The sequence below is a fragment of the Microcaecilia unicolor genome, chromosome 1 (genome assembly GCF_901765095.1).
Source record: "Microcaecilia unicolor chromosome 1, aMicUni1.1, whole genome shotgun sequence".
Taxonomy (NCBI): Eukaryota; Metazoa; Chordata; class Amphibia; order Gymnophiona; family Siphonopidae; genus Microcaecilia; species Microcaecilia unicolor.
This window is the reverse complement of record NC_044031.1, coordinates 653,390,944-653,405,317: the sequence shown is the minus strand read 5'-3', so window position 1 is coordinate 653,405,317 and position 14,374 is coordinate 653,390,944. Positions and strand designations below refer to the sequence as shown.

Here is a 14,374-nt window from a genome sequence, read left to right as displayed (position 1 = left end):
CCCACCTAAGTGTATTCTATAAGAGGCATCTAAATTTAGGCGTGGTATATAGAATACACTTAGTTGACATCATAGCGCTTAAAACTACACACATCCATTTACACCAAGGGAAATGGGGCATAAATACCGGAGCGTAGATTTAGGCGAGAAGGGGCATATTCTATAACAGTGCACATAAATTTTGGAATGCCCACGAAATGCCCATTTCCCCACCTATAACCACGCCCCTTTTTGGCTACAAGCACTAGAATTTAGGCACTCTGCGTTTACAGAATACGCTTAGTGAGTTGTGCGCATAAATTCTAATTATTGCCAATTAGTGCTCCTTGTTGCTCGTTAAGTGCTGTTATCTAAGCTAATTGGCTTATTAAGCCAATTAAGTTATGCAAGAATACACTTGGATTTTGGCATGGAACACTAGGCGCGATAAATATAGAATCCAGGCGTTAACCCCTAAATGGAAAAGTTATCTGTTTACGTTCAGGGCTGCACATTCAGAAGTCCAACCTAATTGAACAGGCCTACTGAATACTGGGCATTAAGATAAGTGGATAAATCTTTTCACTTATCTTTATGAGGTGGATATGTTTTTGAATATTGACCCCAGAGTGTTCAACGTACCCTAGTGTGGGCATCTGCATGTGTGTCGGTCTCTCTGTGTAATCTCATTACTATGCAAATTCCTGGCACATAGTTTAACACTCCAACCAACCCCAGACAGTCACGCCTGTTAAAATGTACAAGTCCCATAGTGGATTAGTTCTGAAGAATACGCAGCTTCCGACTTGAAACTGCTTTGTCAGCCTTTGTTCAAAAAAAATTCTGCGACTCGGACCATGAAAATACTCTTCTCAGAGCAAGGTGCTCAATCTAGTACACTGGGCCTCAGAACAGGCCACATCGCTGTCACCAGAGCAGAGACTGCACAGCTTAGTTCTGTGACAGCACTAGTGTCGGGTCTGCGCTTCAGCCTCTGAACCCAGAGGGTTTCTCACACCAGCAGAACAGTTGCTGGCTCACAGAGGAAAAGCCAAACAGGCTAATCCAGGCCCAGTTTGGCCCCATTTCATGAACGGATTTGTAGTTCTCACTTCCCTAAGAAAAGCCAGATTAGATCTCCTTGCACTGGGATAAAAGTCGGACTGAATCAGCCTCTTCAGGTTGACCTGGGTGAAACAGCAACCAGAACCAGTACAGTAGCTCCAAGACACACAGTGTCTCCCTCAAGCCCCATAGGATCCAAGCTCTGTCACACCATGCTAGGATTCACACTCCCAGCCTCGGCAAACCGGACTCAACCTATCAGCGCTATTTGCAATGTCTTTCAGTTCTGTTAATAACTATACAGATGTGATAAGGTTTTGCTGTTCCAGTGCGTCCCATGGAGATGAATGGATGGGGCATCTCTCTTGCAGGTTTCCGGGGAATGTGGGTTGGTAGGAGCTGGTACTGTGATGGTTCATTGTTAATATTAGCCAGAGTACATCTTGCTATCTGTCTCTCCAGTGCAGTGTCACAGTGATGCTCATCCCATGGAATGGCAGCAGGGTCTCAGGAAGTTGGGGAGGAAGGGAGGGTACGTAGAGACGCATGCATTGCCGGCAGGAAAGATGAATCCCGGCCTACTGGAAATCTCTGTCCCTTACTCCCAACCATTCTCCTTCACCATGTGCACAACCTCGATGATATATTTCCCCTCCTTGTATTTCTGACTGATCTCAAAAGCTCGCTCCTGCAAAGACACAGAGAAGAAAATGAGTCAGAGATGACGCCCAAGCCTCCACTTCTTCAACCCCTACCCACCCAGTATAGAAGGCTGAAACCTCATGTCATTTTATTAATCCTCAATGTAATGTTCCTTGCTTTTTAGCAACATCTGAAGACATTACAACAGTTACATTGCAGGTTCCCAACACATCAAGACCAAGTGAGAGAACCACAGGCTGAAGAAGACTCAGGGGTTGATGTTACCATGCTGGCAACATTTGCTTTAGACCAGTTGTAGCTGGTCTAAAGCAAATGTTATTTAGCATCTAATGCACAAAAGGGTTCTGCGTACTTTTACCGTTCACTGTAGCAGTTACCGATAACCCTATGCAAATGTATTACAGGCAGCTCTTCAGTATTAAAAATGAGCATTCTGAGTGATGCACAGATGCATTCCAGCAATGCACAGGATGCACCAGACAGGGGCTGGGTGCCGCCATTTTGAAGTGGACGGGCCCAGAGGCAGGAGGAAGGAGGCAGTCTTCCTGCCTTCAACGTCAAAGTTATTACAGGGGTCTTAGGGGGGTGGAGGGGAATCCCATTACACCACCAGGGCTTTGTGGTGACTAGGGGCCAGACCAGACCACCATGGAAATAAGCGAGGTTGGCAAAACTGGCCCTCATCCTTGTTAACTGGCTCTCTCTGTTTTTTACTGGCCTCCTCCACACAACACTCCCTTGCATTGATATTTCTTGGGGAGGGGGGGGGGGGAGGACTCCCCTGTTACCTTAGGAGTTGGAGAAAAAGTTTCTCCACCTGTGACTGTTGATTGGTCCTGACCATCAGAATGAGCCAATCAGAGGCAGGAGGTGTGGAGTTAGCAGCTGCAACAAGCAGATATCGAAGAGGTTTTATGATAGGAGATGTCATGAGCCTATCTCGACCATTCTGTGGGCTGAAGGCAGTGGGTGGAGCTTGTCACCATACTGTGTGACCCCAAACATTTGCAGATGCGATTGAAAACAGAAGCAAACGTGAAGTTTATGACTGCCAATGTGTTTGGGTTTTTTTTTTAATTTGAAAGCTTTCCATATGTAACTGGAGGTTTTTTTTTAACCTCTTGGTGCGGGGGTGGGTCTTTGGGTATGAACCACAGTTCGTGGGTATGGGCGCTCCAAAGCAGCAGACTTCTTTTTGGAGCCATGGGAGGCTCACTTTTTGTAGGGGGCAGCTTTAAGAAAGGTCCCAACTCTGCCTGAGCCTTGAGGCCTAGTTGTGGGGAACTCCCCAGAGGTATTAAAAAAAAAAAAAAACTTCAGGTCACATATGGGAACCTTTCAAATAAATTAAAAAGCTGTCAAATAAAAAGAAACACATAAGCAGTCATAAACCTCACACGTTTGCTATTGTTTTCAACAGCGTCAACACAATATGACAGCTGCGCAGGGGAGACGGCTTCAACTTTTTGACCTTATGACTTCTGTCATAAAATCTCCTTGGTAGATACTGTCCTATGGCTTCCTGCCTCTGTCACCTTCCCAGTGCCTGCTCTGTTCTCAGACTAAATGGGCAGACTTGTATGATCCAGTTCCTTCTCCTGTCTCCCAGCCTGGATTTTAGGAAGGATTAGTCTCTGAAAGCCATGTTGGGAATCTATGCTTTCTGTCCTTTTTTTACTCTCACACTTGTAGTATTAATTTATGGATAGTTATTTTAAACCACTGTGCCGGAATTTTTCATATAGCGGTATGTCAAATCTTTTAACAAACCAACTGTAAACTATACCTACAATTATTCAGTCTCACTTTTTTCACTGTTATTACAGTCATAGTCACACTTATCCAGCCACGCTCATTCTCACACTTACACAGTCAAGCATAGGGTCAGCCAGTCAGAAACATTCACACTTACACTCACACTCATCCAACCCAATTATGGCTGAAGAATGGAAGAGATGATCTGGATGATCACACATGAGATATTTACATATTTCCAGCCCAGTGTCGTCTTGCAGTTCTCACAGAAAATGTCAGCCACAGAGTGAAGTCCGGTTAGCAAGAGCCGCTCCTCAGCTGGTCTGCAGCCAATATTCACCCTGGGGGAGAGAGATTGAGGTTCATGTCTATTAATACAAGCCTCTGTGTTATATGGCAGTGTAAATTTAGCCTCAAACCAAGATTCCTTTACTTCCAGCAGCTCGTCCACACTGGCCAAAGCATACATGTATGTGCACACCCGCCCCTGCCGTGCTCCAGACTAAGATTTGTTTGAAAAATTATGCAAGAGGGTCAAGCTACTTGTGCATTTCTTCTGATAGGCTAAACTACTACATTTTTATTCTTAGCCCCATCAAGTCCCTTTCTCCACAGGGCCAGAGAATTGTGATTCCTTGCACTCAAAGAACTGGCACTGATACTGAGATTCTCCCTCTCTCCCCCTACTCCATCAATCCTGAGTTTCTCCCTCTCACTTCCTATTCCACTAATCCTGAATATCTCCCTCTCAATCCCTGTTCTATTGATCCTAAGCGGAGGAGTAGCCTAATGGTTAGTGCAGTGGGCTTTGAGATTAGCGACCTGGGTTCGATTCCCCAGGTACAAAAACAGAGATTGTGAGCCCTCTAGGGACAGAGAAAGTACCTGCGTACATCTAGTAGCGCTACAGAAATGATTAGTAGTAGTAGTAGTACTAAGCTTCTCCCTCTCATTCCCTACTCCATCGATCCTGAATTTCTCCCTCTCAATCTCTACTCCACTTATCCAAAGCTTCTCCCTCTCACTCCCTATTCCACTAATTCTGAGCTTCTGCCTCTCACTCCCAGCTCTACCAGTCTTGAGCTTCTCCCCTTCATTCCCTACTCCACTAATTCTGTGCTGCTTTCTCATGCACTTTTCCAGAACTCATACACTGCAGAATTTTTCAGAGTAATCAGAGAATGTTATTGTGGCTTCTTTAAAAGTCCCATAGCCCTAGAGACACCAAATATGTTTTACAAAGTAACCTCCCTTGGCACCTATGTCTCTCCCTGCAGCCAGGGCCAATGCTACGGTATTAGCCACCTACCCAATTAACTTCAAGATCCATTGGCCATTTCCTGTCCCCCAATATTTTGGTAATTAAACTCAACAACATAATGACCCTACTACCCCTCCCAGAACCATCTTGTTGTAAAAGCACATAATTTATTTATTACATCTGACCCGCATATACAATCCAGTACTAAAGGCAAGAAACATCTCAAAACAATAAACAGTAGCCTCCACAAAACACTTACATCACAGTTCAAATCACAGAAACCAAACACACCAAACAGATTAAAAAAAACAAATCCAAACTGTAAATAATAAATCCTCTAATGACTTGTCCCAACCCTACTGCACAGCAAAAATCAGCTATTTAACTAACTGACCACCTCCTAAAACAAGCTTTTAATAATTTTCTAAAAGCCTTATAAACGGTCACCAATCAAGTTTCCAATGGAAGCTTAATCAGAACAGCAGAATCTCAACATAGAAAATTCCATTTCTTGGTACCCATCAAACGTACCTCCTTTAGTGTTGGTATAATAGTAAGTAAGGCACCTCAGGAGGATTCTGACTGTCAACATGGCCAATAAAGAGCCCTCTAGTCTTTTACTAAAGGCAATCTCTGCGTCTATATGCAAAATAGAGAACATTTCTAGTAACAGGAGGTTTCCTAAAATATGATGTAATGTTGGGTGAGGTAACAACCCATCCCCATGAATTGGGGCCAATGAACAGTGGCCATAAGATGACTCCAGGAATCATGATCTAGATTGGAGTGAGGGAGGCAGCAAGGTGTGGAAACTCTCCAAGACTCCAAGAAGCAGGGGAAGCAGCCATAAACTGTGCTCCAAGGCTCCTGGAGCCACTGTCTAAAAAAGTTGGAGGTGGACTAAGAGGAATTCAGTTGTTCGGTGTAATCTAGAATAGAGAATGACATGAGGACAACATTTGTGCCTGTCCCCGCACAATCTGTCTCCATCCCTGCCCCGCCCTGTTCTCATCTGCACAAGCCTCACTTTATGATTTTATTTGTAAATCTTTTTATTAAGTATAAAAAGGAACAATATTCTGTACAACTAGTGTTTTTAAATCAAGGAATCCTAATCCACCATGTTAAAATGTCCAGGGGACAAAATATAACCCACTCCCTAGCAGGGGAGAAATATGTCCTACGAAGCACTGTTATGATTTTTTAATCTGTGGATGAATAATAAGTCATCAACAATCTCAGGATTCAGTCTAGCTCTCCTGTCTTCCACAGTCCTTCCTGCAATAGAAGATGTCTTCTTAGAAGATGTGCTGGTAGCAGGAATGCACAGCAAGTTTTGGCCAGCACTTTTGTTTGTTTTTCCAAAAAATCAAAACATCGTTGTTTGCATCACTTCAACACAAATAACTGTCCAATTCATTAACAATAGCCTTCAAAGGAGGCATTGTTCTATAAAATTTGCTCATAAAACTGCTAACATCCATTTTTATTCTTTTGGAGGGAAGCTCTTCCACAGATGTGATGCTTTCTGGGAAAGTGGATTGTGGAGAATCCTGAGTTGTTGATGTTGATGGACTCAAGCCTTCCATTTTGATCTGGTTTTCATACAGCCTTCTCAAAGCTTCAGTTGCCTATGTTTTTATATCCTCTGGGAAGATAAACAGATTGTCTTTCAGATGTGGGTATAGAAAAGAACCAGCACCATGTAGTGGATAAACAGGAAACAAAATGTCAATTAAGTGTTGGAAATGATCCTTGATGCCAGTGACAGTGGATGAATCTGTTGCAGTAACAATAAGATGCTTGAGCAACAGGGTACATGATGGAAGGTGTTACAGATGGAAGGAGTCTGATCAACAGACAAGACTCTTGTTGCCACATCAAAGGCAGACAAGATGGAAATGATGTCACTTAACAGTGCTTCATTTAAATCCAAAAGCAGCTTCTGCAGTTTTTTAATCATTGAATTCAGTTGCCAGTTGTGTAAGAGAGTTTCTCCCTTATATGGTATTTAAACCCCGCCCAGTGCATCACCGTTTTCAGATGGCGCCCGCAGAGGAGAGAGGGAGTGCTAGTCTCTCCTCCTCCAACTTTAAGGTATGAGGGGAGGGGTTGGATTGGGGGGGGGGGCCCACAGCTAGACCACCAGGGCTAGCCTTCTTGAGGAGGGGGTCATGTTGGGCTTGTCAAGGGTCCCACTGGACCACCAGGGTATTTTCAGTGGGGGGGGGGGGACTGTGAAAGGGGTGGTCAGGGAGTCTGTGGGTCCACTGGACCTCCAGGCCCTTGTGTTTGGCAGGATGAGAGGTCTGACAAATCTGCCTATTAGGTTTGACAGGTCCGGGAGAAAAACCCGGACCTGTCAAACCCCTTCTGTGGGAGGATTGTGCCTTGAGCACATGCTAGGCGCAATTCTCCTGCAGAACTGGAAACAGCTCTCTAATGTTCAGCACTGACATCACGCCTAAATTTGTATGTCATTAGCGCTGAACATTTGGGAGCTGTTTTGCAGCGCTGATCAGGCAATAAAACTCCGGTGCTGTTCAGAACAGCGTCGGAGTTTTGAGCATCTGCCTCGCAGAGAATGACACGGGGACAAAGTTTGTCCCCGTCCCTGCAAGTTCTTGCTCCATCCCCACCCCATTGCCACAGTCTCTGTCTCCACCCCACCCCTCAGGTTACCCGTGTTTCGCCGTCCCCATGTCATTCTCTAGTCCAGAAGCCAGGTAGCCCTGGGACAAATTGGTCTGTCTAGAAGCAAAGAAGAGCAAAAGACATTTTCTCTTCTATTATTTCTGTGGGAGAAGAGGCTCCAGAGCTGGAGTTTACAAGAAGGACTAGAAGGAGAAATATTTTTTTATTTTACATAAGTACATAAGTATTGCCATACTGGGAAAGCCCAAAGGTCCATCGAGCCCAGCATCCTGTTTCCAACAGTGGCCAATCCAGGTCACAAATACCCGGCAAGATCCCAAAAATGTACAAAACATTTTATACTGCTTATCCCAGAAATAGTGGATTTTCCCCAAGTCCATTTAATAACGGTCTATGGACTTTTCCTTTAGGAAGCTGTCCAAACCTTTTTAAAACTCCGCTAAGCTAACCGTCTTTACCACATTCTCTGGCAACGAATTCCAGAGTTTAATTACACGTTGAGTGAAGAAAACTTTTCTCCGATTCGTTTTAAATTTACTACATTGTAGCTTCATCACATGCCCCCTAGTCCTAGTATTTTTGGAAAGCGTAAACAGACGCTTCACGTCTACCCATTCAACTCCACTCATTATTTTATAGACCTCTATCATATCTCCCCTCAGCCGCCTTTTCTCCAAGCTGAAGAGCCCTACCCGCTTTAGCCTTTCCTCATAGGGAAGTCATCCCATCCAGGGCCGTGCCTAGGGTCTCTGGTGCCCCCCTGCAGACTATAAGTTGGGCCCCCCCCCCCCCGCCCCCCGTGTGGCACAAGATGCAAAGGAAATAGGAGCTGAAAGATGGAGTGCATCTTTGTGGGATTACTGAACAAATAGAGGGTTTACAACCACTTAGCTTTTCGTGCTTTCATGTTCACGAAATTAGTAATTAAATCTTTGATATCTAACTGGGCACATATATCATTCTCAATAGCAATCATGGCAAGGCTTACAAGCCTTTCTTGTGAAATACTTGATCGCAAATAATCCTATATAATAATTCTCACCTCCAACAGGATGTGCCTGTGTTACAGCCCACTGCACCCCCCCTTCTGCGACCCAGTAAACCGCCCCTTCTCGGCGAAAACCATCCCCCGCCGCCGTCCAGTACCTGTGCTGACGGGGGACCCCAACCCCCGGCAGTCGAAGTCTTGTGCTGGCCTTCGTGCCGTTGCTTCTTCAATGATCTTCGGTTCAAGTTCCTCTGCGTGCGTCTGATGTCAGACGCACGCAGAGCAACTTGGATACAAAATCATTGAAGAAGCAACACCTTGAAGGCCAGCACAGGACTTCTGCTGACGGGGGTTGGGGACCCCCGTCAGCACAGGTACTGGACGGTGGCGGGGGATGGTTTTCGCCGAGAAGGGGGGTCGACTGGGACGCGGAGAGGGGGGGTGAAAACGGAGGGATGGCAGAGTCTGGAACAGTGAGGGAGGGAGGGTGGGGGATGGCCTTGCTAGCGCCCGTTTCCTTCCCTTTTGAAACAGGCATTTTTTACTAGTTTTTTAATGATTTTTAACTGTGAAAATGATCGCTCACCACTTGCCACACTGACAGGAATTGTCAGCAATATTCTTAGAAACAAATTGCTATACATTGCATAATAAGATAGCAGATGTAAATTCTCAAAGTGGACATATTCCAAGCACTAAAATGAAAATAAAATGATTTTTCTCTACCTTTGTTGTCTGGTGACTTTCTTTATCTGATCATTGATAAGTCTCTGACTTTAAAGTTTAGCAGCTTCATTCAAGCAAAATATATTTTCACATATCACAGACTCTTCCTATCCAAGGAGAATCTTTTATATAAAAACAAACACCAAAAAAAAACCCAATCTGATTTTCACTTACCAGCTCTTCTACACTACACAGCTAAAAACTTCCTCTGAAACTACTGTTGGAACCATCAGCCAATGAAATGGCTTTTAGCTGTAGCTATCCGGTTACCTATAATTATGCAAACATCATTGCAGTCATGCCCTCCTCTGGTGTACAAGCTCAGAGAAAAAAAACCCCAAAAACTTTGAACCACTTACAGATTTTAACAATTACACTATTTAGTTTTTATTTCTCCCCAGTCTCACTTGCACACCTACTACTACTACTACTACTACTTAACATTTCTAGAGCGCTACTAGGGTTACGCAGCGCTGTACAAATTAACAAATAAGGACAGTCCCTGCTCAGAAGAGCTTACAATCTAAAGGACGAAATGTCAAGTTGGGGTAGTTGAGATTTCCTGAGAAGAGGTGTAGTGATTAGGTGCCGAAGGCGACATTGAAGAGGTGGGCTTTGAGCAATGATTTGAAGATGGGTAGGGAGGGGGCCCGGCGTATGGGCTCAGGGAGTTTGTTCCAAGCATGGGAACCTCCCACCAAACCTAGATGTTCTCTTTAATTTGAATGTTGTTCAAGCTCTCCCTGAATGAGGAGTTCGTCCCACACCAAAGACATAAATAGCACTGGTTGTATTCTTTCAAACAACTTCAGCAGAGTCTGCCTGCCTCAGTGAGCACTGTGGTCAAAGAGGGGAGGGCAGGGGAGAGAGGAGAATCATAGCTTCAGGTAAAACATTTTGCAAGTGAGCTGACCTCAGGAAACGGTAGGCACCCTCCAGAGGTCGGCGCCCCCCTGCGTTGCTTACCCCGCTTACTGTGTTGGCACGGCCCTGATCCCATCCCCTTTATCATTTTCGTCGCCCTTCTCTGCACCTTTTCCAATTCCACTATATCTTTTTTGAGATGCAGCAACCAGAATTGAACACAGTATTCGAGGTGCGGTCGCACCATGGACCAATACAAAGGCATTATACCATCCTCATTTTGCTTTCTGTTCCTTTCCTAATAATACCTAACATTCTATTTGCTTTCTTAGCCACAGCAGTATTTTAGCTGATGCCTTTCCAGTACTAGTTCAAGGCAGGTTCTATTCAGGTACAGTAGGTATTTCTCTGTCCCCAGAGAGCTCACAGGGCCCGATATTCAGCCAGTGGCAATCAGCATTTTGCTGACCACTGACAGCATTAAACCCAGAAATTGAATGCTGGGCTATGTCCAGGCACTGGCATTGAATTTTTGGGTTTGCAGAGCTGGCTAACTCAATATTTACCACTTCACCAGCTATGGGACACCGCATAAAAATAGGCCTGACTTTTAAGTGGTCCTATTTATGCGGTTATACTGGCCGGTTAAGCGCTAAATATTGGCATTTAATAGGTCAAGTACCAACTCCGCCCCCAGAACACCCCCCAAAATAGCCAGTTTGCAGTTTGGCGCCAACTGGTTATTTTCAGTGGCATTAACTGGTTAAGTGCCGCTAAAAGTTAATGGTTAGCCTCGAACAGGCAGTGTAACTGACCAGGAGCCATTTCTTGCCAGTTAAATCATTTTGAATATCAAAACGACGATTTTTAACTTTGTACCTGAGGCAATGGAGGAGTGTCCGTGGAATCTGAAGGCCAAGGGAAACCCGTAGAAATCCCAGCATTCCTTCAGCTTACTCAAGAGGTCTGAGAGTAATACTGTGTCAAAATTCAATGTTTCTACTCTTCAACTTTGAAGACTGTGTGGTCTTACAGAATGTTTTTGTCTTCTATACTGTGGACCTGTTCCTATTGCTTTCTTTGATTTTTGCTTCAGTAAAGTTTATTTTGCTGGTTTGGAACAACACTCAGCGTGTGGATTTTTTGTGAGACTGACCGACTGATGCAGTCAATGCTGCATTAGAACACTGTGCTAAGCCTCAGTGTACAGTGCTCTAAATTACTGCTAATGGAGTCCTAATTAGCAGTAATTTAGAGCACTGTACACTGTAGCGCTGCGTACGTCTAGTAGCGCTATAGAAATAAGTAGTAGTAGTAGTAAACTAATGGCAAGCAAATTAAAGTGCGCACGGTCTGAAAAAAACAGCACACACTGATGTGGTAATATGCAGCTGTTTGATGTATCATGAGTGGAGGAGTAACCTGGTGGTTAGAGCACCAGCCTGACATCCAAATGAGCCCAGTTCAAATCCTGCTGCTGCTCCTTGTGCTCTTGGGCAAGTCACTTAACCCCTCCATTGCCTTAAGTACAACTTTAGGGTCTCTTTTATCAAGTTGCGCTAGCGGGGTTCCCATGCAACAATGTCGACGAAGCCCATTCAAAGTGAATGATCTTTGTCGGCAATACCGAACTGGGAGCCCCTAGCGTGGCTTGATAAAAGAGGCAGATTGTGAGCCCTCCAGGGACAGACAACTACTCACTATATCTGAATGAACTCACCATGAACAACTACAGAAAAGAAGTGAGTTACATCTAAATAAATAAATATCTCCTTCCTTGTCAGTATGTAAGTAGGAATTGGCTCACCCACTAACAGAAAGGGAGATATAAAAATTTAAGAAATAGGCCAGACTTCTCAAGCCTCCCTTCCCTCCCTGCAAAAGTTCCCTGGTGGCCCCTAGACCTCCCCCCCCCCCCCCAAATACTTCCAATCCCCCTAATCCACAAAACCTGTCCCAATTGGGCCCCACCAGATCATTCACTTTCTGACCCCACAACTGTCCCTGGTGGCTCTAGTCACTCCCTTGGACTTCCCACCCCACAAACAAAATACCCTGGGTACTCAACTGAACCCCCAAGACCATCTCCAGAGCTTCTACACTGCCATCTTGGAAAATGGTGGTACCTGGAACCTGTGTGATGCATCAGGACACATTACATGTGGTCAGTCTACCAAATAAGGTTATTATTACCTTATTTGGTAGACTGACTGTGAAGTCTGCTAGGTAAAGCAATGATTCCCTTACTTGGCAAACTGTCCCCATATGGTGCACCCTGACACACTGTGTGGGATTAGGCACCACTATTTTCCAAGAGCAGGCATAAATGTTAGCACTCATGTGTATTTTATAAAGTATGCACGTGCATCATGATTCTACCCCCACTCCTACATGAAACAGATAGCAATGTGGAATCCTTGTGGTTAGAAATTCCATGTGTGAAGGGAAGGAGTGTAATGGTAGGGCTGTACTACCATCCACCAGTACAGAACAAATAGACAGATGAAGAAATGTTTACAGAAATTAGGGAAGCTAGCAAACTGGGCAACATTATAATAATGTATGATTTCAATTACCCCAATATTGACTGGTTAAATGTTACATAAGGGAGCACTAGGGAGAGAAAATTCCTAGATAGAATAAATGACTGCTTCTTTGTGCTATTTTAGATCTGGTCCTTAGTGGAATGCAGGGCATGGTACAAGAGGTAACGGTGCTGGATCCGCTGGGAAACAGTGATCATAACATGATCAAATCTGACCTGATACCTGAAGCGAAGTCACAAAGGAAATCTACTGTAGCAGTATTTCATTTTCAAAAGGGCAACTACAACAAAATGAAGAAAATGGTTAAAAAGAAGCTAAAAGGATCGGCCACAAAGGTTAGGATTTTAAATCAGGCATGGACATTGTTTTAAAATACCATTGTGGAATCCCAGACCAGGTGTATTCCACATATCCCTCCCATCTTCAAATCTCTGCTTAAAGCTCACCTCTTCAATGCTGCTTTCGGCACCTAACCGTCCGTGAAATATAGTATGCCCTATTATTCGGAATCTACACTTGTCTTTGACTGGACACTTGTCTATAGATTGTACACCTGTCTTTTAGATTGTAAGCTCCTTGAGCAGGGACCGTCCTTCTATGTTTGAATTGTACAGCGCTGCGTAACCCTGGTAGCACTTTAGAAATGTTAAATAGTAGTAGTAGTAGTAGTAATATTAACAAAGGTAAAAAGAAGAGCAAATGACAGCCAGCATGGTTAAAAAGGTGACGTGAAAGAGACTATTACAGCCAAAAGAACATTCTTCAAAGAATGGAAAAAAGGATATGAATGAAGAAAATGAGAAGCATCATAAGCAGTGTCAAGCTATATGCAAAGCATTGATACAGAAGGTTAAAAGAGAATATGAAGAAAAACTTGCCATGGAGACAAAAACTCATAGTAACTCTTTTTTCAGGTACATCAGAAGCAGAAAGCCTGTGGGGAAATCCGTGGGACCGTTAGATCATGAACAAGCAAGGGAGAGCAAGGAGTGGAGGAGTAGCCTAATGGTTAGTACATAGAGCTTTGAGCCTAGCAACCTGAGTTCAATTCCCACTGCAGCTCCTTGTGACCTTGGGCAAGTCACTTAACCCTCCATTGCCCCATGTACAAAAACATAGATTATGAGCCCCTAGGGACAGAGAAAGTACCTGCACATAAAGTGTACAGCACTGCATATGTCAAGTAGCACTATAGAAATGATTATTATTAGTAGTAGATTAAATTAATTCTTTGCTGCAGTCTTTATAGAAGATGATGAAGTGGAGGAGTAGCCTAGTGGTTAGAGCACTGGGCTTGGCATCCAAAGGTGCCCATTTCAAATCCTTCTACTGCTCCTTGTGATCTTGGGAAAGTCACTTAAACCCTCCATTGCCTCAGATACAAAAATTATTAGATTGTGAGCCCTCTACCTACTAAAAAGGTGTAAATAAGATGTAATAGATCTATCTGAGTCAGAAATGGCTTTCAAGGCTGACAATGCAGAGGCACTGAAAGAAATTTTGATAAATCACCTGGACCAGATGGTATATACCCCAGGGTACTGAAAGAACTCGAACATGAAATTGCTGATCTGCTGATAGTGATCTGTAACCTGTTATTAAAATCATTCATAGTACTTGAAGAGTGGCCAAAGTAACACCAACCCTTAAAAAGGATTTAGGGGTAATCCAGGAAATTACAGACCAGTATGTCTGACTTCAGTGCTGGGCAAAACTTACAGTACACATAGACAAACATAGTTTAATGGGACAGGGTCAGCATAGGTTTAGCCAAGGGAAGTCTTGCCTCACCAACTTCCTTTACTTCCTTGAAGGCGTGAATAAACGTAGATAAAGGTGATCCGGTTGATGTAGTGTATCTAGATTTTCAGA

The 14,374-nt window shown here is 44.0% G+C and overlaps 1 protein-coding gene across 1 annotated transcript in view; it reads right to left on the bottom strand.

The window, feature by feature from the left end:
* Positions 1-346: 346 nt before the first annotated feature.
* Positions 347-14,374, bottom strand: part of YPEL4 (yippee like 4) — a 45,478-nt gene continuing 31,450 nt past the window's right edge. The window contains exons 4-5 of the mRNA XM_030186205.1: positions 3,695-3,803; positions 347-1,732 (exon numbers count right to left, since the gene is read on the bottom strand). Coding sequence (XP_030042065.1) covers positions 1,643-1,732; positions 3,695-3,803 — 199 coding nt within the window. The 3' untranslated portion in view covers positions 347-1,642. The remainder of the gene's footprint in view (positions 1,733-3,694; positions 3,804-14,374) is intronic.